The sequence below is a fragment of the Petromyzon marinus genome, chromosome 7 (assembly GCF_048934315.1).
Source record: "Petromyzon marinus isolate PM22_M1 ecotype Great Lakes invasive population chromosome 7, UKy_Petmar_22M1.pri1.0, whole genome shotgun sequence".
Taxonomy (NCBI): Eukaryota; Metazoa; Chordata; class Hyperoartia; order Petromyzontiformes; family Petromyzontidae; genus Petromyzon; species Petromyzon marinus.
The window spans coordinates 2,868,066-2,894,634 of NC_133673.1; the positions used below are offsets into that span (position 1 = coordinate 2,868,066).

General features: G+C 43.0%; 1 protein-coding gene across 3 annotated transcripts in view; it reads right to left on the reverse strand.

Annotated features, from left to right (window-relative positions):
* LOC116939854 (troponin I, slow skeletal muscle-like) overlaps positions 1-26,569 on the reverse strand; it is a 95,939-nt gene that overhangs the window by 57,629 nt on the left and 11,741 nt on the right. For 2 of the 3 annotated variants that reach the window (XM_032948779.2, XM_032948778.2), the window contains exons 2-3: positions 19,955-19,985; positions 9,462-9,471 (exon numbers count right to left, since the gene is read on the reverse strand). In XM_032948779.2, coding sequence (XP_032804670.1) covers positions 9,462-9,471; positions 19,955-19,962 — 18 coding nt within the window. In that variant the 5' untranslated portion in view covers positions 19,963-19,985. Of the gene's footprint in view, positions 1-8,781; positions 9,087-9,461; positions 9,472-19,954; positions 19,986-26,569 lie in introns of those variants that run through there. The other variant, XM_076065265.1, reaches the window with a different exon arrangement.

The window sequence follows — 26,569 nt, forward strand, 5'->3', positions numbered from 1 at the left end:
GTGATGGTGGAACTCAAGTAGGTGAAGTCCTGAACGACTTCCAGGGTGTAGCTGCCAATGTTTATGGAAGGGGTGTCTCTGACATCCTGGTCCATGACATTGGTCTTTTTCAGACTGATTGTCAGGCCAAAGTTGTTGCAGGCATTGGCAAGGTGGTCGATGAGTGTCTGCAAACCTTGTTCTGTGTGAGCTGTCAGCGCGGCATCATCAGTGAATAGGAGTTCTCTGATGAGGACGTTGCGGACTTTAGTTTTGGATCTGAGACAGCCAAGGTTGAAGAGTTTGCCATCAGATCTTGTATAGAGAAAGACTCCCTCTTCTGCTATCCCAAAGGCATGTGTGAGCATACGTGAGAAAAAGATGCCAAACAGTGTTGGGGCAAGCACGCACCCCTGCTTTACACCGCTGAGTTTGGGAAATTCTTCTGAGGTGGTGCCACTGTGCTGTAGTGTTCCTTTCATGTTGTCATGGAGGAGATGACTGCCAGCAGCTTCGGTGGGCAGCCGATCACTTTGAGGAGTTTGAAGAGGCCTCCCCTCCTTACGAGGTCAAAGGCCTTTGTAAGATCAATGAATCCCAAGTACAGGGGCATTTTCTGTTCTCGACATTTCTCCTGTAGCTGACGCAAGGAGAAGAGCATGTCAATTGTGGACCTTCCTGCTCTGAAGCCACACTGAGCCTCAGGATACATCTTCTCAGCTAGTATCTGTAAACTGCTGAGGACCACACGGGCAAAGGTTTTCCCCACGATGGTTAGCAGGGAGATGCCAAGGTAGTTATTGCAGTCCCCATAGTCACCCTTGTTTTTATATAGGGTAATGATGTTGGAGTCTCTCATGTCTTGAGGCATTGCTCCTTCTTCCCAGCCCTGGCAGATAAGTTCATGGAGTTTTGTGTGGATGGCGGATTTCACACATTTCAGTACCTCAGGTGTGATGCTGTCCTGTCCCGGTGACTTGTCGCTGGCTAGTGAGTTGATGGCGTTGTCAAGTTCCTTCAAAGTTGGAACATTGTCCAGTTCGTGTATCGTTAGTAGGGGCTTTACAGCAACAAGGGCAGCTTCTGACACACCGTTGTCTCATGAGTAGAGCTGGGAGTAGTGTTCTACCCACCTGGCCATTTGCTCTTGTTTATCAGTGATGATGGCCCCTGTGCTGGATTTGAGGGGGGGGAGTCCTCCTGATGTTTGGAACAAAGGATTCTTGATGCCTTCATACATGGCACGGATATTGCCAGTGTCAGAGGTGAGTTGGATTATACTGCTGAGGTTCAGCCAGTAGTTGTTGGCGCAGTATCTGGTGGTCGTTTGAGCTGGTCTGTGGGCAGCTTTCAGAACCCTGAATGATCCTGTACTTGGGACTTCATTGTACTTCAGGAGCGCCATGCGCTTGGCTTGGAGGATGGGTTCCAATATAGCCAGGTGTTCCTCAAACCAGTCTGTGTTCCGCCTTGTCTGCTTGCCGAAGGTATTGATGGCTGCATTAAAGATGGCGTCTCTGATGTACGCCCACTTTGTCCCAACACTTCCATCTGGTGTGTCGTGTAGAGACTGCGCAAGCCTGTGTTGGAATGATTGAGTGAGCTCTGGGAGGGAGGTCTTGGCAGAGTTGATGCATAGGTAGTGCTTTTGTTTGAGGCGGTGTATCTTTTTGGGGCATAGTCTGACCTTGCTGGATACCAGCGAGTGATCGGTGTCACAGACTGCACTGTGGTAGCTGCATGTGATGAGTACTGAGTTGAGGAGGGCTCGTCGGGTGATGATGAGGTCCAGTTGGTGCCAATTAAGAGACCTTGGATGTCTCCATGATACTTGATGGCATGGTTTTGTGAGAAGGAATGAGTTTGTGATACAGAGATTGTGGTATGAACAACTGGAATTCATCTTTCCAATGCCATAATAGCCAAGGCATGCGGGCCACACGTCGTGGTCAGCCCCAACCCTTGCATTGAAGTCTCCCAACAGAAACATGTGCTCAGAGGAGGGGATTTTGCGAATAATATTGTGAAGCTCTTCATAGAACTGGTCATTAATCTTCGGAGGTGAATAGCGTGTTGGGGCGTTGACACTCATTATGTTTACATGGCCAGAATCAGTGAGCAGTCTCATGAGCAGAATCCGCTCGGAGCCTGCGGTCAGTGGTTCTATCATGCCAAGAAGTGTGTTTTTGATGGTGAACCCAACACCGTGTTGCCTTGGTTCGTTCTGCTGTTTGCCTTGCTCTCTCGTAGTCAGCCACCACCAGCAAGCCGGGTCTCCTGCAGTGCTGCAATATCCACATGGAGTCTTGCCAGCTCCCTGTCGATAACTGCAGTCTTGCGGATGTCCTCAATCTGCAATAGATCTTCGGAGAGTCCAGAAAACATTGTACGTACATTCCAGCTTGCAAAATTAAGGACTAGAATCTTCTTTCGTTTTGTTTTGCTTTTGTCTGGTGCAGATGTTGTGGCCCACTTGTCTGGTGATGAACTATAAGCTCCCATTGGAGCAGGTGATCTGTGGTGGGAAAGCACCTTATTGGCCGGGGGCTGTCCAGCTTGAGGCAGGTGGCGGTAGCTATCCATTGGGGTGCAATGACCCCTCGCACCGACGATGGAAACCCCTGGCGCCCATTGTTTACGCCAATCTAGAATGAGATTATAACCCGTGACTGCTGCCATCGGTGTTTCTTGGGCACGATCATGTGGCCGAGGAGTGTCCTCTCCCCATTTTTGCACCTCTTGTTGGCGCAAAGCCCGGGCAGGTATTCTGGAAATCCTGGGTTGCCTATGCGCCAGGGTCCCCCCCCTCGGCCTTGCTGGTGAGGTCCAAAGGAGTGCCACGCACGACGTTTGGTACCAGTTTGGCTGCAGGGGCTGCCGGGAATGTGCCGCAGTGTGTCACAAAACCGCCTGAGGGGCCTCATTCCTGATTTTCTGTCGGGGATCACTCCCTTAGCCATTGATTCTCCCGAGACACTCACAAGGCAGTGAGAAAACCGCGTAACCCTGGGAGGGGCCCTTACGAGGTACTGACAGCCGGGCCAGCTGTGCCTGGGACTCGCGTAAGGCAGGGTCGTCACTCCCTGAGGTCGTTTATCGCAAACTACTAAATATTCCTTTTGATCAAATGTTCTTGGGTAAATATAATTTCCGCGTTGCTGTTGCACATTTGTGAAAAACCTTTACCGCTCATCTACAGCTTGTTTTCCTCGCTTCACCCCCCCCCCCTCTTTACATCCCCATTAGGCCAAAACACAGAGACATCCTTGGACCTACAGTGAGGGAAAAAGTATTTCAGCATGACAATGACCCAAAACACACGGCCAAGGCAACAAAGGAGTGGCTCAAGAAGAAGCACATTAAGGGCCTGGAGTGGCCTAGCCAGTCTCCAGACCTTAATCCCATAGAAAATCTGTGGAGGGAGCTGAAGGTTCGAGTTGCCAAACGTCAGCCTCAAAACCTTAATGACTTGGAGAAGATCTGCAAAGAGGAGTGGGACAAAATCCCTCCTGAGATGTGTGCAAACCTGGTGGCCAACTACAAGAAACGTCTGACCTCTGTGATTGCCAACAGGGTTTTGCCACCATGTACTAAGTCATGTTTTGCAGAGGGGTCAAATACTTATTTCCCTCATTAAAATGCAAATCAATTTATAACATTTTTGACATGCTCTTTTTTTCTGGATTTTGTTGTTGTTATCCTGTCTCTCACCGTTCAAATAAACCTGCCATTAAAATTATAGACTGATCATTTCTTTGTCAGTGGGCAAACGTGCAAAATCAGCAGGGGATCAAATACTTTTTCCCTCACTGTATGCTGAATGTTTTTTTGACACCACTTGCCCCCACATTGTTGCACTCTCTTTTTGTCTCTGTGTGTGTTTATGTCACTGTTAGCCTAACATACAGACATTACTTGCACACGCACCTCTTGCTGTCATATATTCGCACTTTTTGGATTCATGTGTTTCATTTACGACTGTTAAACACCTCGTTTGTTAGTTGTGAAATATGCTTACCCTGTACTTGTTCTCTACAATAGTGATGTTTTTGTTGTTTCTGTGCTCACTGAGCACGGATCTCCCCCTTGAAAAATTGCCAGGAAGCTGGCTAAATGGGACCATCCATGCAAACTTAAACTCAACACTGTAATTATATTTTGGGATTTTATTGTGACCTTGTATTAAATTTGAATGTGATAATGGAAAGCAAGATATCAATTTGCCTGAAGAGAAACATTTTCAATCATTGCATATTCCCTGCTATGACGTAAGTATCAGGCACATGGCCACAAAACAATTAAAATGGTACTAAAGCTGAAAATTGTGCAAAATAGCATGGAGAAGTGCATCCTGGGAACATGGATTAGGGAAGAAATGCAAATGAGAGACATCATCATGACTATTCTTGGTTCTTCCGGTAAAGTCACGTAGAAGGGAAACAATAAAATAATAAAAATATTAAACAATAAAATTCTCACGACGTTTCGACTGGTGTGAAAACCACAGCAAGAAATTTTTCAAATTTTCTTGCTGTGGTTTTCACACCAAAATTTTTCAAATGTTCTTGCTGTGGTTTTCACACCTGATGATGATTGCTTGTGTTGCAGTCGAAACGTCGTGAGAATTTTATTATTATATATATTTTATTATTTTATTGTTTCCCTTCAACGTGACTTAACCAAAAGAGCGAAGAATATGAATTACTGCAGTCACGAAAGCTTTAAATCAAAAGAATATTAATCCCTGCAGTCACGAAAGCTTTAAATCAAAATCATCCTGACAGTTAAGGAAAGTGGGTTTAGGCAGGACACATTGCTCCAAGGGTCGACAGCCAATGGTCGACACTGATATTGAAATTGCTGCCAAAGGTGGGGATTTTGCCACGAGGTTAACCGCTGTGACGATGGACTGATGAGATCAGCTCAAGGGGCGACACGGTGCCGAGATGTTAACTACCTTAGCTGGTGTACAGGAGGTCGTGGGTTCGATTCCAACCTTGACACCTGCTGTATATTTTGGGGTTTGCATGTCTCTCCCCGTGGTCTCGTAGATTTTTCTTCTTTTTCCCTCCACATTTAGAAACATGCGTTTGTCCTTATTTGGCTGCTATAAAATTCCACGTGATAAGCCACTTCATTGAGCGATCATTTGTGGCTAGGTGGCTTCTAAAAAAAAGAGCTATATAACCCAGTTGGGCTCACCTGGTAAAATAAAAATTAAATAATAGTCAACTAGTTTCAAGTACAGGCGTAGTATAGGTTGTAGCACGACAAAACTGTGAGGATGCCATCGGCATTGTGGGGAGATAATTTATCGAGCACTGGCTAATGATGATAAAATATTCTTTCCATTTATTGCTGGTAAACACCTCAATAATGTAATTACATCTCATTCACGTCTTTATGGAGAGAGTGGATAACAAAAAAACAGAGTGAATAAGACGAATAAGGACAACTTAAAATGTTAATAAATCAGTGATGGAAGCATGATAAATGAAAAATCTAATTTAATATTGGTGTTTTCAACTCGTGCCCTAGGGTAGGAGCAGCATTTCTGATGCTTTCAAAGAATGTTTGTGGAGCTGTCTTTGTGGGGGTGTGGGAGCAAAAGGATTTACCGTCATTCATCCAATCTCACCCCCAACCTGATCACTCATATCCCTGGGCAGCGCTGCGATTAAGCTGCCCTCTTCAGTATTCATGAAGCCTCTCACATAATACACATACATACCCTCTCTAGTATGACTCACAGGCAGCAGTCATGAGCATATAATTGAACACTTCAAAACTGGACTAAAATATTAAGTGTGTCCACAATAATATGCCTAGATATTTTTTTGTTTCGACATTGATATATTTTTTATGTCTTCCAACGTTCCACTTGTGCATGTGATGCGTGGATTTATAAGCGATGTATAACGCAATCATTTGTTTCACCATAGTGGCACGGTGGTGAGCACACCACACTATGAACCTGGTAACCCGAGTTTGATACCTGGCCGGCTGCAGTGAGAATGAGTGACACGTAATGTCCTAATCGGTCCTTGCTAGGCATCCCTCCTCACCAACCCGTACTGACCAGTGTGGTGAGGTATGGTCAAATAACCCCACTGATAACCGACAGTGTAATCAGTAGTGGATTGACAAAGGGCTGTAATTGAAAAAAAGTATATTTCGCCGATAGCGAGGGATGGTCTAGGATTTATATTATCCAAAGCTCAAATGCTTAATTATGTTTCACGTAAAAAATAAATGTATCAGATTTAAATAATTCTGAGGTACGTTTGCCACTTCATACCATCCATCGAAATGTCAACATCAAAACGCGTATATTTTAAAACTGACAATTCTCTCAATGTATACGTTTCTTTTTGAGGTCACCAGAACATTGCTGGGCACTCTTTTGGGTCTCGACTTGATTTTATCCCTCCATCATCGTGCTTACATATCCCGCTACACTCGCTCGCTCGATCGCTCGCGTGCCACACCGCTCGCCCAACCGTGCACTCGACACTGCTGGGGAAGCGGAGAGGGCCCAGGGGGTGGATGGGGGAGGCTGCCTGCTGCCGTTGCTGCTGCGCCTATGGCAGCCAATGGATGAGGCTGGGATCGGCCACTGAACTGCACGGAAAGTTTGTCATCTGGCCTGGCTTGCAAAGAGTGCTGGAGTGATGGGGTGCTTTGCTTGCCAACAACTCCGAAAATACCGCGGCGCACCTGGGACTTGTGAGGCACTGTGCTAATGCTTCACGTGCACTGTAACGGACTGCTATGATATACTATATGTGATATAACACATATGATATGCTTTTTATACACACACGACCGCTTTGAAATTATATTGAACATTGTCAACAGATTAATGGGGGACTCCTTTGAGTCCTAAAATCACGATAACCCAAAAAAAAAAGTTAAATGTTCTATTAATGAATTCGCGAGAGTTAGAGCTGGGTCATCGTTGAAGCAGGTGAGGAGAAATTCTATAGGGCCGCGCTGCATCACGGGCGACATTCCTCAGCTGAGCCAGCGACAAGTGACTTGTTGTACTTGTTGGGCTTCGTCATGTCTACGTGCAGCCCTCGATCGATCAGCTGTTGGATGAAGGCCCCCCCCCCCCCCCTACGCCTTTCGATCGGTCGTGGGGGTTGTTTGAGAAGTGTTTGTTATTTGTTGAAAAGTATTTTTGTGAGGCTTTGGGGCTCCGGCAAGTGTGGTTAGGGCTCAGCGGGTGCAGCCCAATGTTGTGTCCAGCTATGGCATTGTGAGAGGTGGGTGGCATGGGGAGCTGTAATTTTTTACAAAGCTGTGGACGAAGCCTCCAGATGTAAAGTGGCAATGCGTTTCTATGCATGTGCATGGGCATTGTTATGTAAGCTGTCAACAGCAGATAGGAGAGAGGAGGGCTGAAATGAAACACTCAAACTATAGTAACAAAAAAATGCTCATTATGTACTTGGATAATTGGACCACATTTTAAGTATTTTTTTTCCACAAAACTGTATGCAATGCGTGATCAGTTTACCTTACGATACAGTATGCGGAATCCACGTGATATATTTTACTATTCTGCTGGCACTCCAGAAGTCAGTCAGCTTTGAAGAAAAAATTAAGGACAAAGCGGCTCAAGCACCCTTTTTGGCTGCGGGCCATCATCAAGCTCCTACCGTATCTGCGTAGATTTAATGGCACTATTTGCCAAAAAGTGGAAGAGGTGGACCGCAAAGAAGGAGGATAGCGGGGTGATTGAGGCGAGGCATAGGTAATACATGATAACGTGTTGGGGACACGTTCACTGTTGTACAGCAGCGATCCACGCGTGCCCTTCACGAGTCTATTTACACGCCTTTGCCTTAGCTCTGGAAATAGTGCAGATGTCACGTAAGTAAAACATATTTTTGGATTTGCCAGTAAAACTGGGGATTTTGTCGCATTTTTTAAGCAAAGACAAAAACCTACAATATAACAAGAGCCAATTACATAAATACTGATTGTTAAAAACACACAACGTAACCATTTAAAGTTTATAATTTCTCTTTTTTTTGCTGTAAAACATTGTTTTAGTAGCCTATGAGTGTCACAATTAGACAATTGTACCAGCATAATTCCAGCATAATGAACTGGATTGGTGTGACATGTCAACATTTTCACGCAAATTGTATTACGATGTATTTGTACTGGCAGTAGCGTGATTTCTCTGATTAACACATTGTAATTGAGCAGAGATGCCATTCTCATTCAATAAATCTGAAACTTTAAATACCAGAATCTTGAAAAACACAAATCTCAAAATGTGATATGTTATCTATCCAAAGTCGTTCCCTCAGACTCCGTGAACTTTAAGTGAACATTACATTTTACATTGTCCCTCGATGTCATTTAAATAAAAAAAAGAGAAAATATTAACCTTCATTATTGACAACTTGTGTCTCAACATTTATATTTAAAGGGTATCTCTGTCAGTGAATGTGAGTTATACAATACAGCATAAAAACACAACTGTTTCACGTGGCAATAACCTACATTTAAGTATCCAATACGTGAATATTTTAAATAAAATAAAAACATTTTGATTTTGAAAAAAAAAAACAGTAGACATTTTTCATTCGATAAATAAATTCATTTATGCGATCCAAAGCGTCGTTTTTCCTCTTCTTTCACACATTAAAGCATCTTGATCGTTCCTGTATTTTGCAATGCGCTAGTGTCCATCTAGCGTCCGAACACTGACCGTAAATATAAATACCACAGGCTGAAATACATGATGACGAACAGGAGGGAACAGCCACAGAACAACAGCACAACCTGTAAGTCACGGTACGTTGTTTTCGGTGTGATTTTCTCCGAACGGGATGGCGATTTCAAGACGTCCAGGCACGTGCCTTCCTCCGGACATCTCGCGTTGCTGTTAGCAGCTGGCGGCATGCTTGTTACTACGTATATCAAGCTAGACGGATTGGCACATTACGCAAGCGCATCAAAATCGCGATCCAGGCAGGCTCGGAGGTCACGGATGATGCCGCAGTATGTTTTAATGCAATGCAAATGGCATGAAATGGTCAGAGGGTCCACACGTCTGAAAACACACAAAAACATGTTAATGCTTAAAACCATGGCATTTACGGTTGGAACATAAATGTCATGATTTTGCAAAGCCCACAATTTGTCATATTAGTATGAGCAACACTTAATAGGTGACGTTTATGCCGATGGTCCATCTTCACAGCACATGTACTCTAAAGAAGGATCATTGAGCGTTATATATTTGTCCTGTTAAGGCCACAGCGTTATTGAGGAATGCGTTGAGGGTTTTTCTCACTCGTACTTGTGTGGACAACTCCCAAGGCGGTATCGTCAAATAATTTACACGCTATTTGCATGATTGACGAAAAGTATTTGTACGCACGTAATGTGTTTAAAAAGGAATCTATTCCGTGTACAATTTTTTTTTTGGTGGAGACAGATGTTACGAAAATATTACTTACTTGGTCTCCGCTACGAAATGGAAAGACAAAGAAAACACATCTTGGTTAAACATACGTTTGACATTTCAATAGAACTCCTTAACCAAAGTCAAAGACATCACAAATTTTTTACGAATTTAAAACATTACTGACCTCTACGGTGCACAAATACCATGGGCCAGGCGTGCACAAACATGCAGTGGTGAATGTAAAGTTAAAGTATATACATAAAACAATCTTCACTGGAAAAAGGTAGTAAAATGTAGTTTGGGTATCACAGTAACGAAATAAAGGTTATAATATACATACAATCATATAATACTAGCAGCCAGCCACGATTACACCTGGTTGTCTATCACACCTGGTTGTCTATCACACCTGGTTGTCTGTCACACCTGGTTGTCTATCACACCTGGTTGTCTGTCACACCTCGTCTATCACACCTGGCTGTCTATCACACCTGGTTGTCTGTCACACCTGGTTGTCTATCACACCTGGTTGTCTATCACACCTGGTTGTCTGTCACACCTGGTTGTCTATCACACCTGGTTGTCTATCACACCTGGTGGTCTATCACACCTGGTTGTCTATCACACCTGGTTGTCTGTCACACCTGGTTGTCTATCACACCTCGTCTATCACACCTGGTTGTCTATCACACCTGGTTGTCTGTCACACCTGGTTGTCTATCACACCTGGTTGTCTATCACACCTGGTTGTCTGTCACACCTGGTTGTCTATCACACCTGGTTGTCTGTCACACCTCGTCTGTCACACCTGGTTGTCTATCACACCTGGTTGTCTGTCACACCTGGTTGTCTATCACACCTGGTTGTCTATCACACCTGGTTGTCTATCACACCTGGTTGTCTGTCACACCTGGTTGTCTGTCACACCTGGTTGTCTGTTACACCTGGTTGTCTGTCACACCTCGTCTCTCACACCTGGTTGTCTATTGCATCATATCAATGGAGTTTCTTCGTCATCTGCACAACCCATAATTGTGTCACTTAAGTTGGTAAATTTCAGCAATGAGCACTAAACATGTTCGGTTTGCCAGGAACCAAATTTTCAAGGCAAATAATAAAAGTCAGTATGTTTTGTCAATTTATAAATACAGTACGCAACTGATGTTATATCTTCGAGAGGACGCTCCCTGACACGAGGTGACGTTGCACCGTTCGCCGAAAGAGTTCCATACGAGAAATATGTTCATGGGGTGACCCCAATAGCACAACTCAAAAATAATTGGGGGAATAAAATAAAAAAATATTGATAGATACAAAAAATACATTTCTTCAATTGAAGCATTTAAATACATTAGTGGAGTGTAGTTAAATGAAATGTGCTCAAATTTTTGTTAATACGTATACTGTATATAAAGTGCTACTAAATGTTAAACTCATTTGTATGCATCAGTTTGTGAAAGCTTGGCCAATGTTGGCTATCTCAGTCGATGTCCTCGCCTCCACCTCCACCATGCCGAGTGGGTCGGTAGCACGTGGTTGTATTCTCACACCTACTTGCAATGCAAACGCATTCTGTGCAAGATGATTGCAGCAGGATGCACAGCTGTCAGTGGCAATGTAAATCTCGCGTGCGATACGGGTCAAATTATGGCTTTGCAGATTGGCTTTGTAGCGAGGTTGTCTTTACACGTAGATTTGGTGGAAATCGTTGACAGGTGTCAAATACATTGATGGCTAGGGCAGTGGCTTTGCATGAAAGTGTAATGACATATAAACAAATTATTTAGTGATGGTGCAGTTTTGCAGTGGTGCACAATCACGATTTACAAATACTCAACACACTCGTCAACAACACTGCCTTAAAAGGTGGAAAATAATATATATCAGCGCCATTGTGGGCAATGGCCCTTTTTTCTTGTCACTATAATCATGTAATTATATATTGATTTTCTTAAGGCAGTGTTTTTTATGAGTGCGTTGAGGTTTTTGGTAATTATATATGTAATGTATATCAATTTCCCTCAAGCTATCCATTACATCATACATTGGCTTATTCATACCTCCTGTAGCTTCATCCTCATGCTTACATTTTATGAAATCCCATAGCAAGAATCAGTGTTAGTCAATACACTTAAGCCATTGTGCACCAAAAAATCCCATAAATGTACAAGTAGTTTAACAATAATTTGCTTCACCTCACCATCTCTCGCGGTATTTCTCTCCGGGAATGACAGGTCCTCACGCAAGTGGATTGCTCTTTGTATTACAATAAGGCTTACAGTCAGCTATCGGCCTGTTCTGCCTGCTTGCCTGCCTGCCTCTGGGTCTTCAGGCAAGTCCCTTTTAAACGAGGCAGGTGAAAGTGGCAATTTTCATTCAGCCAGCAATCTGCACGTGTTTGTGGGTGGGGGAATTATTCCAGAGGGGCAGCCGTGCCACAGACAGTAAAATTACATTACGATCGTGTCTTTATTAGGAGCCATTTCATTTTAAAGGGCTACATTTTTATTTATTTAAATTGTACTTAGGGCGAAAAAGAAGTGTCTGAAAACGGCATTTAAACATTATAATATATTTAGCCCCGTGATTATTGTAAAAAAAAAGTCTCGAATCGTTGCAACTAAGAATTGTGACCAATATGAATGTACTCTGTTAGCCATCAGTGATATTCACAAACAAACCTGGGTTTGTTTCAACATTCCATCTGCATCACCCATCTCCACAAATTGGAGGACAGATGAACATTTTCTTGTCAGTGCAGGTTGGGTATAATTTGCATAGTGAATGGCCCATGAACCTGGTACTTACGTGCTACAATGAGGGAAATAAGTATTTGACCCCTCTGCAAAACATGACTTGGTACTTGATGGCAAAACCCTTGTTGGCAATTACAGAGGTCAGACGTTTCTTGTAGATGGCCACCAGGTTTGCACACATATCAGGAGGGATTTTGTCCCACTCCTCTTTGCAGTTCCTCTCCAAGTCATTAAGGTTTCGAGGCTGACGTTTGGCAACTCGAACCTTCAGCTCCCTCCACAGATTTTCTATGGGATTAAGGTCTGGAGACTGGCTAGGCCACTCCAGGACCTTAATGTGCTTCTTCTTGAGCCACTCCTTTGTTGCTTTGGCCGTGTGTTTTGGGTCATTGTCATGCTGGAATACCCATACACGACCCATTTTCAATGCCCTGGCTGAGGGAAGGAGGTTCTCACCCAAGATTTGACGGTACATGGCACCGTCCATCGTCCCTTTGATGTGGTGAAGTTGTCCTGTCCCCTTAGCAGAAAAACAGCCCCAAAGTATAATGTTTCCACCTCCATATTTGACGGTGGGGATGGTATTCTTGGGGTCATAGGCAGCATTCCTCCTCCTCCAAACACGTCGAGTTGAGTTGATGCCAAAGAGCTCCATTTTGGTCTCATCTGACCACAACACTTTCACCCAGTTGTCCTCTGAATCATTCAGATGTTCATTGGCAAACTTCAGACGGGCATGTATATGTGCTTTCTTGAGCAGGGGGACCTTGCGGGCGCTGCAGGATTTCAGTCCTTCACGGCATAGTGTGTTACCAATTGTTTTCTTGGTGACTATGGTCCCAGCTGCCTTGAGATCATTGACAATATCCTCCCATGTAGTTCTGGGCTGATTCCTCACCGTTCTCATGATCATTGCAACTCCACGAAGTGAGATCTTGCATGGAGCCCCAGGCCAAGGGAGATTCACAGTTATTTTGTGTTTCTTCCATTTGCGGATAATCGCACCAACTGTTGTCACCTTCTCACCAAGGTGCTTGGCAATGGTCTTGTTGCCCATTCCAGCCTTGTGTAGGTCTACAATCTTGTCCCTGACATCCTTGGCGAGCTCTTTGGTCTTGGCCACGGTGGAGAGTTTGGTATCTGATTGATTGATTGCTTCTGTGGACAGGTGTCTTATACAGGTAACAAGCTGAGATTAGGAGCACTCCCTTTAAGAGTGTGCTCCTAATCTCAGCTCGTTACCTGTATAAAAGACAGCTGGGAGCCAGAAATCTTTTTGATTGAGAGGGGGTCAAATACTTTTTTCCCTCATTAAAATGCAAATCAATTTATAACATTTTTGACGTGCGTTTTTCTCGAGTTTTGTTGTTATTCTGTCTCTCACTGTTCAAATAAACCTACCATTAAAATTATAGACTGATCATTTCTTTGTCAGTGGGAAAACGTACAAAATCAGCAGGGGATCAAATACTTTTTTTCCCTCACTGTATATATATGTTTTTCCTCAGACTCAGCATAAACAATTATCTATCCACTGTTGAATAATGCCAAGAGACTGTAATAGAGTACTGTGTTGTGCCATACACAGGAGGTTTTCCACTAGGGGGCTACAGACAACTGTTTTACGAGAATAGCTCCGTGCCCTCACAGTCGCGCTCGAGTGAGCTGTCATAGCAGTGGACAAGAACAGGAGCCTGGTGAAGATTAATCACTCGTTGTAGAACGAGGGTCGCCACTTTTGGACTGTAGACCAAACCCGGACTAAATGTGTCACTCAGCCTAGGTCTATAAAAAACTGCGTGAGTAGCCTGGGGTAAAATTCAAACGGAATAGCACCCACCAATAGAGTACGGATAAAATCATGCCACCCAAACACAAATGATGATTCCCGGACTGTCTGGGTCAAAATCCGGATAGTTAACCTGGACAGCTTGGCAACCCTCTATACAAAATGACACTTACATTGTGGGGTAACTGAGGATGGCAGCTGAAATATAGCACACAAACTTCTGCAATAAATTTCATGTATTATTACTACGACGCTATTTTTCAGGAGGGGTTCTGCCAAGTTTTTGCAGTAGGGGGCGATGATCGATGATGCTGCTGCTGTGTGAAATCCCAGCCAATACTAGTTGCAGTATATGAGGTTTGTTTAGCTACTTGAGGAAACCGGAGATCCCAGAAGAAACCCACGCGTAACAAGGGGGAGAACATACAAACTGCACGCAAAAAAGCTGCCACACTTTGGAATCAAAGCCAGGTAATTGTTGGTGTGATGCACAGTTGTCACCACGGTGCCACCCAATATATGAGTTATATGAAATACTTTTAACTGTGATAAGTCACCAAATAACATGAGAGTGCATTTCATTATAATAACACTTGTATTGGCCATAATCATCCGAATAATTAAACGTTTCAGCATTCGGATGATTACGCACAGCAACAGCAAAATCGCCCCCGACTGCAAAATACTTGCTAGGATCCTCCCGAAAATTAGTCTTGAGACTCAGGAGAGTCTTTCCTGTATAAAAAAAATGGAGTGGATCGAAAGTGCCGTGCGTCACATGTGGCAGAGATCGGTGGGTGAGAGGGGTGTGCACTGAGTTGGTAACACAGTGAGGAGGGGTCAATCTGGGCAGGGAGTCTAATTCAGCGCCCGAGAGACAGGGGAGGAGTATTCTTGAATGTTCAAAAGACGTGGCCAATTAGGCAGTGGCCACATCGCGCAGGCGGCTCGCGACAATAACAATAACAGGGGTGAGTTGTATTGACTGCATGTTGAACTTCTGTCGCAACGTACTTTGCCAACCGTGCTAATCGGAGGTGCGGGGGGGCAAGGACAACTTAATACGAAAAGCAGTTCTAGAGAAAAGAGTGTTCAATATGTATGTAAAAGTGCATAAGCTCCAGTGGCTTCATAATATAGGAAGAGAGAGCGTTCCAGATGGCCGCAGAAGCGCATCTGAAAGTGCGCGATTTAGTTATTGAGGTAGGAAGCTAATCGGGTGGTCGTGCGGTGATGTTGAAGGTGGGGGGTCTTAATTTTTGCCCTCAAAGTCTGGGTTCAAATCGGGTAGGGCTGGTTGGCCGAGGGCCAGTTTAAACAGTGTTCAGAATGTTCAGGGCGTTCATCAACATATCTGAGGGCACGTGGCGAGATGCGTCGCCCCCCCCCCCCCGCGCGTGTCCACCCTGCGGGAGAGGTCACCGGATACGGCTCGGCAGAACCCTCTCCTGCCCCTTTCCAGGGGGTTCTCAGGCAGTAACACGTGATATTCCAAGCCAATATAATTATATTTTCGAGCATTAAATTCACGTAATTTGACATCCTTGTTGAAATTACCAAGTTGAACATTTGAAATTAACATACGTCGATTATTTATTAAAACAGTCGCGTCAAGCGATGAGGTCACATTTTAATCGACTTGAGGGGAAAACAATTTAGGAGATTTGGGATTTATTGTAATGTAAAGCAAAGCCAAGAGAAAGAGACGAGCATCTAGCATGGGAAGAGGTGTTTGCGTGCTGTCGTGGCGTGATGTTAACTACTTTGTTTTGCATACAGGAGGTCGTGGATTCGATCTCGACCCTGTTGCCTGTATTTTTGGAGTTTGAATGTCTCTCCCAGTGGTCGCGTCGATTTTTCTCCGGGTCCTCCGGTTTTCCCCTCCACATTTAGAAACATACGTTTTGAGTATTTGGCTGCTATAAATTTCCACATCATAAGCCACATTATTAGGCCATCATTTTCGGCCAGGTTGCTTCTGAAAAAGGGCTAAATAGCTCAGTGGGCTTTATCTTGTAAACAAAAAAGTTTAGTAGTTTAGTTTAAATATTGATTTGCTGAGCCAGTGACCCAACTCCACCTCCCTAGCCACTGCCACTGCAAGTTGGAGAAAAAATAATCACTTACCTAATACACTAGTTAACTGGATGAATTGAAAGCTTAACTCATTTACACATACCACGGAATTAGTTAAACCTTATAATATCATTGTGCTGTTATCATATAAATGCCAATACCATTAACTGTATTTTGTTGGTAATATTTAGTTGTAATATACATTTTTACTGTGCTTCAATATTTTATTAAACATCGAGCATTGGGTGAGAATCTTTTCGACTGGTTGCTTATTAGCCACTGCTGGAAATTAGATTTTGCTATGGCAGGGACCAATCTGTAATATATGAACAATTGCTAAATTCACACCAAGTGGTAAATATATGATGAGATTTGAACCAATCATTGTACCATCAAAGACCCAGTATTATATTGCCATGTAATACAATACTTGCCGTATTGAATGAATGCCGCACGAATTCCACGCTGAGATCTCCCTGTAGCCCTATTTGAAATGAGTGTTATGCACGTAAGCGTAGGCCTGCGGGCTTGCATATGCTCTCACCCTTATCAGCAATGTTAACTATGCTGCTGAGCAAGGGTGCAAGTCCTGCACGCGGGGACCAGATGATATATCGGATGGCACTGAATGCATAGAAGTGAATTGTAGGTTTGCTGACCAATTAAGCTGAGATCACCGTATGAGAAAATGTGCACCGAAGTGGAATGCCTTGGGTAAATGTGCATGCATTGCCTGGCCCCAACAAGAACAAGCCCTGAGACGCATTTTTTAATGTCACTCTTTTTTCCCGGTCTTGTTTGTGGATTTTCTAACAAGGCCATGTTGTGTGGAGGTTACTCGGAGTGAGCTATATGCACATTTAATATACCGTTGCACCTTTGACTGCAGCTGCAACAACCGTGGAATGAAAATTAACAAATCTTAGGTTGCTTATTGGGTTGATGCCATGCCAGAGCATTAATCCAGCAGCACTGAAACGAGTAATTAAACCAGGTACTCAGGAAAAAGTATCTTTATGGTCTGGTTACTAAAAACGATTTCTTTTCTTCAAAACGCTTGGTAATCCACTGCTGGATGAAGGCCACCCCGCCTCATGTTGTTTAACGGAGTTGTCTGGCCAAACTTCACTTCGCTGGCCATTGCAAGATGGTGAAGGAAGGCAAGAGGGGAGCCAGGACCGGCTCAGATATTGCCATTCATGTTCGCCATGGCCAGGAATTTGACTCCGGTTTCCAGATTCATAACACAATGTATGAACCACTTTACAATACTCCACTCGTTTTGAATAACTGGATATACCAGCTGGTGAAGTCAAGTGTAGGTTTGATTGCCAGGGCACAAACACACTTTGCTAAGATTAAATGGCCTATTTCAAGGGACCTCATGAAGACATTCTATGATGTAATTGTCAGACACAGAATTATACTGCTGTCTGTGTGTCTTCCAAGCTACTTTGTCCACTGACAAGATGCCGATAGCACGACTGGAATATATTTGGAGAGAATAAAGCAAAACAAAAAATACCCAGTCCTATTAGTCAAACGGAATGCTACGACGTATATTACGTGGCTAATATTCACTTCTCTACTGACGGAAGCCTCTATTTTTGTCGTTTTTTTAAGCCCATGCTTCCACGTATGTCAGAGTTAGCTTACTCCTATTCCGCATCGCAATGAGCCCATCAGAATACCATAGTATGCTACGTGGACGTTACTACCGTTGTACAATCATAAATTGTGGACAAAATGTGTGTGTTTTTACTTAAAGCTTTTGTGACTGCAGGAATTCATATTATTGGGTCTTTCGGTAAAGTCACGTAGATAGGTTCAAATAAAATAACAAAAAATAACAAAAAAACTACAACGTTTCGATCGCAACACAAGCGGTCATCTTCAGGAAGAGGGCGGTTAGCTTCCAAGGCAAACTGTTTATAAGGGTTTGAAATGGGCGTAGCCCAAATGTCAGCAGCCAATGATAATATAAGTGGTGGGCAGCCAACACGACAGTAGTTGGTTTCATCGATCAAAGGGCTGCCAGGTGAAAATTAGCATACTCTTTGGTTCTATTCGGTAAAGTCACGTAGGTAAAAAAATTAAACAACAAAAATCACGACGTTTCGGACACAACACAAGCGGCCTTCATCAGGTGAAGGGACCAGGCTGTCTCGAGGACAGCGCTGGAGTGAAACGCAGCCACGCTCAGACTGCGACCTTAGCATGTTAAAGAGAGATTGGCATGTTAATGGGAGATTGCAGAGCCGCAACCAAGGGGTCAGCGCACAAAGTGTCTGTGCTAATGTGAACCGAGTGAAAGTGCAAGTTTGAAATGGAAGTAAAAGCACAACTAACATCGCAAAGTGGTAGGATGGGAACATCATAGCAAATTATGACTTAAACTGGTCGATAACGTCCTTCCAATGATTGCTCGGTTGAAATTGTGTCTGTGTCTATGTATATGTATGGCTTCATGAACAAACCTTTGTTGATAGCCAGTGGGCTTGCAAAGTACCTTCGTCTTAGAGAAATCAATTTCATGTAAGCCCACCACATTCAAACAATGATCAGCCACGGCCGAGGTATTGGTCTTACCGTGTTTCAGATCTGCCTTATGTTCACAAACACGGTCTGAGACATGTCGCTTAGTTTCCTCAATGTAACTGCTGCCACAGACACAGCTTAGTTTGTAGATGCCGGGGTATTGCATGTCAGGGATCACATCCTTCACAGATGGGATCAGATCATGAATTTTATGTACTGTGTTGAATCGAACCTGGATCTTGTGTTCGCTCATGATTTTGGAAATAATTTTAGTGACCCCTGCTATGCATGGCAAGGTGATGGTTTTGATTGGGTCCTCAGATGGTTCTTTCCCAATGGTTGAGGTGATAGCTTTTACGGATTGTGTAGTCTGAATATCCATTCATCTTGAGAGCTTGGTGTACGTGTTCCAGTTCACTGGCTAGGTGATGACGGTCGGAAATACATCGAGCTCTATTGTGTAGAGTTTTGATGAGGGAATTCTTCTGGGATGGATGGTGGTGGGAGTCAGGTTTTAGGGAGGCATCCGTATGGGTGGCTTTCCTGTAGACAGTGTCCCATTGAGCCATCTGGTCTCTTTTCGATAAAAAAATCTAAGAATGGTAAATTGTCATCCTTTTCCACCTCCATCATGAATTTGATGACTGGGTGTATGGAATCGATGTGGTTGAGGAATTGGTTCAGAGCTGGTTGGCCATTTGGCCAGATGATAAACGTGTCATCTGGATGGAAAGTTACCATTCTTGGATGTTTTCATCGAAAAGAGACCAGATGGCTCAATGGGACACTCTGTCTACAGGAAAGCCACCCATACGGATGCCTACCTAAAACCTGACTCCGACCACCATCCATCCCAGAAGAATTCCCACATTAAAACTCCATTTCAAATGTGTGCTTTCACTCGGTTCACACTAGCACAGTCACTTGGTTGCGGCTCTGCGATCTCCCATTAACATGCCAATCTCTCTTTAACATGCTAATTTTCACCTGGCAGCTATTTGATTGGTGAAAACCAACTACCTTTGTGTTGGCTGCCAACCACTTACATTATCATTGGCTGCTGACATTTGGGCTACGCCCATTTCAAACCATTATAAACAGTTTGCCTTGGAAGCTAAACCCCCTTTTCCTGAAGACGACCGCTTGTGTTGCGATCGAAACGTCATATTTTTTTGTTATTTTTAGTTATTTTCTTAGAACCTATCTACGTGACTTTACCGAAAGACTCAAGAATATGTGTGTTTTTGTTGTGTGTGTGTGTGTGTGTTTACTTCAACGGATAATATTGTGACCGTTTAAATAGGAGAGGGAACAGTGTCCGCGAAAAGGGTTTTGGTGCTGTGCGGTTAACTTGCAAAGACATTCAATATGAAGATTGGTACTCACTCGCTCATGATTGCGGTATGCAGCGGGAGTTCTGAAAAGAAAACAAACAAGATGCTGTTATAAGGCATCACTTCACGACGTTGAACGCATCTTTAGGCTTCTCATCTCATACCTAAAACTGGTTTAAACAATACATGAGGTTGTATCTGAAGAGTGTAAACAAGTAAATCCAACAATCCCCCAATGTGTCAGAGCACTTGTAATTACAGTGCAAATACGCAACGTGTCGACAAAATACCACATTTTAATGGTGGCAAATAATTCCAACGTTTGAAAGTTTGCGCATGTCATGATAACAAAAAGGCGTTTTTTTATGAATGCAGAAAAACACTTAATGCTGATGACAACTACATTTTCATGAGTCTATGATTTTTTTTGGCAGAATTGGAATGCCAGTATTTCAAAGTCAGGGACTAAAAAGATGTCAACGCTTTAATTTTCACTTCTAATTACATCCGAGGAATGGTGTTTTCCATAGCTCGTGTGTCCACAATTAGCTAGCCTTTTAACACTGGCTTGCAGCAGATGTAAGCCATTTTACCCTTACTAAATTTGGTGCACTATATAAATATACTCCGTCCAGAAATGCTCTCCCCACCATTGCATAGAAAACCTGAGGCATTATATACGATTCCAAACTCCACAATAAGAGTTCATAAAGATTCAGAGCCAATTACAACGGTTCAGAGAGCCAGAGAGAGTCACAGTGAAATAATATTATGAAGATCTTACGATGCTGAAAATGTTTGATGATGATGTTCAGGATTTTTGAGTTGAGAATAATTTCTCGAAGCTCAGGGGCTCAGAACATAACATGTGCAATAATGTTTAACGTGATATGGTGGAGTCCTTCTTATCAGAACTGATTTGGCTAAATGGGGTCACACATAGGAACATTCGTGGATAAGCCGAGCTGCCTTTTGGTTTGTATATAACGGTCGTTGGGCTAAATTAACTAGTCTGCAACATTTCCCGATGCTCTCTTAACAATGTAGGCTCAGGAGCCTGCAGTTATTCGAATAATTTTGTCTCCATTTTTAAATAGCTCTGATACAGTAACATAGATATTGTTCGCTCCCCAAAACATCCATCATTTAACAATACGTTTGACTTCTCTCCCTTTCCAAGGTGATTTTTGCAGTCCAGCAAGAACCCTCACCTACCAACGTAATGCAAGTGTTCTCGCAAGCCCCAAACATTCCTCTGCTCTCCTGCATATTCTCACTTCCGAATGACACTTTGCCTCACCAACGCCATCACGTTCGTTTAACGAGAGCTTACTTTAATGGTATAAGTGTCCAACGAAAGCGCCCGCGGGCTGCAAACTGTCCACTAATGTCCAAGCTAACAGACATGTGTCATTTGCATGCTGTCCTACAGAATACTCTACACCATGGATGAACACCAATCGTTAACTCATTAAACGTATCCCTGTTTAACAGTTACATTTACGTGTTTGAATCCCCCCAAAAAACTTTATTATGAAACGTATCCCTCTAAAGGTTAGGAAAACATTGTTTATATTTTCTCTTTACGTAAAGGTAATGTGACCTTTTACAACAAAAAAATGTAATAAATGTTCCCTTATCATGTAGATTGAATTGTCACGTTGCTGTTGCGTTAGAGAACTTTTTCAGGCGACTGTTGTTGCCTTATCACAGTTTACATTACGTACTTTTATAGCTCTTTTAGTTGTTTCTATTGCGACAAAACGCGAACCCGGTATAATACGCCGATCGACATTCTGAAGGGGGGGGTTACAGAAATTCCTCGAGAGTTTAAATTCGGCGCGACAGGACCGTACGTAAAGGGCGGCTGGTAAATTAATTTCTTCCCAGTTCTCATGTTTTCTCCGCCTTTTTTTAACATTCTTTTTCCACAGCCCCGATGTTTGCTCCACGATTCACCCAGCTGCATGATTCCGTGTGCTTTGCGAAAAGCCGACGAAAACAGCGCTGCCCAATTTCCACGATATCCTTTGTCTCTGTGCTCATTGGGGGTTTTATTTTCTCTCTCAATTCATATCTTGGAAAAATATTAAACAAAAACACATCCTGTGTTTGGGAGTGCCCATCGAACAGACACAAGTCTTCTAAACTGTAATTAGAATTCGCTTTTTGCGTGTTAGTTTGTTGTCATTCCCTCCGCACTTTCGATTCGCACGGTTGTCTCCGTACGATGGGAAAGAAGTTCAACGAACTGTACATACATACAACTTGTAAATGCTATGATAGTCATTGCATTTTGTATCTGCTTTGTGTCAGGCAGTTCATAGGCGGAATTCACTTCTCCATGTTTTTAATGTGGTATTTAAAAATGGCGGGTAAAGCACAGTGTCACGAGACCACCGATGGATTGATCAATCTCGGTAATGGTTTTATATCGCGGAGGTATAATGGAAGCTCCTTCATGTGAGAGTTGGGCTTTTGTGAACCCATGATGTTGCTGGCTGTGATACAATTGTCAACATTGTGCTCACATTTCAGCACTCCAGTTTGCTGAGAATCTAAACCAATTGGCATGTTTGCCCACGTGACAACTCGATTTGACTGACTCTGGTGGGGTGGTGCAGGCTTATATCTAAAACAAATTTGCATTATACCGTCACGATTTTACCCTAAAAAATAATTATGAATCCTAGATAATGATAATAAAGCAAACACAGCCGTAATGTTAGCTCTGCCATAATTAAACATTGACATTAATGCGAACATGAGAGCGGTTACTATGGCTTATAATGTGCTTGTATAAATAGTAATGAAAATGTTCTACAGTATTAACAGAGTATTGACCGAAACTCATTAGTCATTAGTGGGGTGTGTTTAACAAGACAGAGAGACAGCGGGCAGCAATGAAAGCCAATGTGTCCCATCACGTCACTTAATGTACTTGTTATTTGTAAAACAAATGAGCATCGGGGTTTTAATTTCAGTGACGTGCAATATATCTATATGGTGATAACAGCTATAGTGAAACACCATCTATGAGCAATACTTTTGGTTTTAAAACGTTTTGTTATTTACTTCTGTTATGCCATTTTTGTTGATTGATTTCTGATCGCTGCATATGAGGTCATTTTTTGTTTGTTAAATATGTACCAAAATACTAACAAAAACATCAAGCTCTCAGCCAGTGGCCGATATTCTGTACTCCACCATAGGAATGAGTATTATATCGACAACAATTTTTGCATCTCAACAAGTCCTACTCGGGGTTCAGTGTTACAATCACGGCACCATCTGGCCTGACGCTTTATTATTTCTGTTGCATACCCACTGTGTCACCTTCTGTTCCTCGGCGCGGAGGTTAACTTCTACTCACGTGACAATCGATTTGTAAATTAACAGTGAGTCACAGCGTTCGCGACGTGTTTACGCCTTTATTTCTCCGATCCAGTTTTTCGAACCACATCTCCTTATGCAGACTCATCTTCTGGTTATTTACTTTGGTAAAAAAAATATATATAAATGCAAGTTTTATTGTTACTCTATTATTGTAATAACACTAATTTTATCCTGACATCCTTCTCAGAAGTCCCACCAATTCCTATATTCTCCCTCTAATATCCCCATGACAACTGTTCTAACCACACCAACGGGACGCGATGTGCAGGAGCCATATTGTCCACTTATTCATTTGTTATCGTTTATATTCTCCACAAAGATTATTTTCAGTCAAGGGCAGGTTGCTCCTTCTCTCTGCTAAGCTGCCCAACAAGTCTGGACCTCTTGCTCTACCCCTTGTTGTGAACATTATTGACTCTATTGTCCTGCTATTGCCCTTAAGACTCTGTCGTTCCTTCTATGCTCATGCGTATGGCCGACTCCACACTCAGTGGCTTCGATGCTGTTCACAGTTCCCTGTAAGTCGTTCTCCTCCCCACTGCAATTTACCTCTCAACTCTCCTCCGCACCTCTTCACGTGCCCCTTTTACTTAAGTGCCCCACTCGTGTACAGCCCCATGGGATGTTGTTCCATTTTGATGCGGAATCAATGCAAGTCGTTTCATATACTCTTCCCTTTTAGCAATGTATAAGCCTTGATGAGTCTCGATGCTCTCTTTAAGACGTTTCTTGCATTGGTTTGTCTTAAGTCGGGTATTTGTATGAGTGTATATACATTCTAGATTTGAAGCTTTCGTGACCGCAAGGATTCATGCTCTTTGGTTTGTTCGGTAAAGTCACGTAGGTAAAAAATAAAATACAAATAAATGAAAACGACTAAATAAAATCACGACGTTTCGGAGGCAACACAAGTTTCCGAAACGTCGTGATTTAATTTAGTTTTTTCATTTATTTTCATTTTATTTTTTGCCTACGTAACTTTACCGAAAAAAAACAAAGAGTATGCATATACATTGTTTGTCGAGTAAATAGGCCATGATAGATCATTGCTGTTGACTTTAAACAGCGAATAATTTTCAGTCATTGAATTTATGAATAAAAAGAATAACATTAATAGGCGCATTTGGTGAAAATCTATTTCACGATGAAAATCGCGTAAAGGCACCCACGTCGCATCGTATACAACTGCTATCAAAACGAAGCCGTCACGTCTTTTTGAGAGGTTAATTATTAAGCAATGTTTGTATTCGGCACCTATAATGAGGGTGTTTACATCACACCCGGGATACACTGTGACTCCAGGGAGGCCAGTGTGATTAACGCTGATGCAGGCAACCGTAGCCACGCTGGGGCAAATTACCCCTCCTCTCACTCCACAACCCCAAACACATGAGTGCTCACATCTCATGAGCGTCGAGGTGGCGAGATGTTAACTACCTCGACTGGTATGTAGGACAGTCGTGGGTTCGATCCCGACCCTGGCGCCTGCTGTATATTTGGAATTTGCGTGTCTCTCCCCAGGTGGTCGCGTGGATTTTTCTCCGGGTCCCCCCGGTTTTTCCCACCACTTTTAGAAGCATGCGTTTAGAGTATTTGGCTGCTATACATTTCCACGTGATAAGCCATTTTGTTGAGCTATCATTTGTGGCCAGGTCGCTTCTGAAAAAGAGATATATAGCTCAGTGGGCCTTACCTGGTCAAAAATATTGTTTCATTTCCTCACGCCTCAGAGAAACGTAACAAATGGCCACTAAATATTGGCCACTAAATATTGACCACTAAATATTTACTGTAGTTCCTCACACAGCATACCAAAGAGGTGGCTGCTTCCGGGTGTAAGTGTTTCAAACGATGTTATACAGTTCAAGTAAAACGCAGTTTGATCCGATCACGACTGCCGAATGGTATTCCCAACCTGTTCTTTGGGGGGATGATCTTTCCTATTTAAAATGTTGCAGCTGCCTTCTTTGCACAACCATTGACATGTATTTGTTATCGTTGTCACAAAGAGATATACAACCAAGTAACGTTACGTTGTATCGGCCCTAATTATCAATAACAGCTAAATCTACCTGATTGCAATATGCTAATGTGTTCGGCATGGAAAACTAGTTTTACTGAAGCAATGCGCAGAGATAACATCGCAAGTATAACACTGTAATTTAATTAAAAAAAAAAGTAATGTGTTTCATGATATCACCGATTCCAAAACGATTAGAGCAGATTCTTAACTCACGATGCATGCATGCATTGATGATTCAATTAATCACGTTTCAACGAAATTATATGCTAACGTGATGATTAAGCGACTGAAGTGAGAAAGATTGTGCATATGAGACCGTGCAAATGAGAACAAATACCAAGGAGACTGTAAAGATGAGGGAGGCGCAGTGACACTGACACAGACCACGCAGCTTATCTTGGTCTCTAGGCTCCTGAGGACCTCATCATGGCCACATAATCATCATGATCATCATGTGCCCGGTGCTAGATAACGAGCGTGGTTGTAGGACCCGAGAAGAAGAATGAGCGATGATGACAGGAGCTTCAGTGGCAGATGGAAGTGCAGTTTGAAGGGTGCCGCGATGAGCGAGGCTGTTAGGGGATGGGGAAGAATGCTGGAGAAGACGGTGAATAGAAGATGAAGCAGGAGTGATTGTAAAAGGGGTGGTCGTGGATTTCGGAGTAGAGATTGCAAAGGGGAAGATCGTACAGAGATGAGGGAACGGCTTCATAATCAGAATTTGTAGGAAGGGAAAATCGATGAAAATGTGCACGACATTTTCAAAGTGCACTTGTGGTTAGAGTCATATATATTTTTTTAAAAGCCATTATACATCTACTTGGTTCATGATTTAAAAAAAAACCGTCTTAGGAATTGAAGGCAATTGCAGTATTTTGAGTTGTACATTGTTGGGAGATATATTTTGTTTCCGAAGCAAAGAAACCTTGAACATGTTCCTGTCATTTTCAGAAGCAAAACAAATGTGTGCCAACGGTGTGAGCGTATGGAACGTCACTCGGACGTGCCGCGCTGTCACACACACACACAGATGGACACTGCTCAGAGTAGATGAGGGGTAGGACCGCGTGGAATGGGGAGAGTCGACGGTGTGGTTGGGGGTGTGTCGGCCAGGAATGCGGGTGGGATTAAGGCAGTTAATGGAGAAGGTCCTCGGGGACTGGATGTGTGGCACCACAAAAAAAAGAAAAAAGGGGTACGGGGTTGTGTGTTTGAAAATGTAATTGCCTACAACACAACACGTTTCTG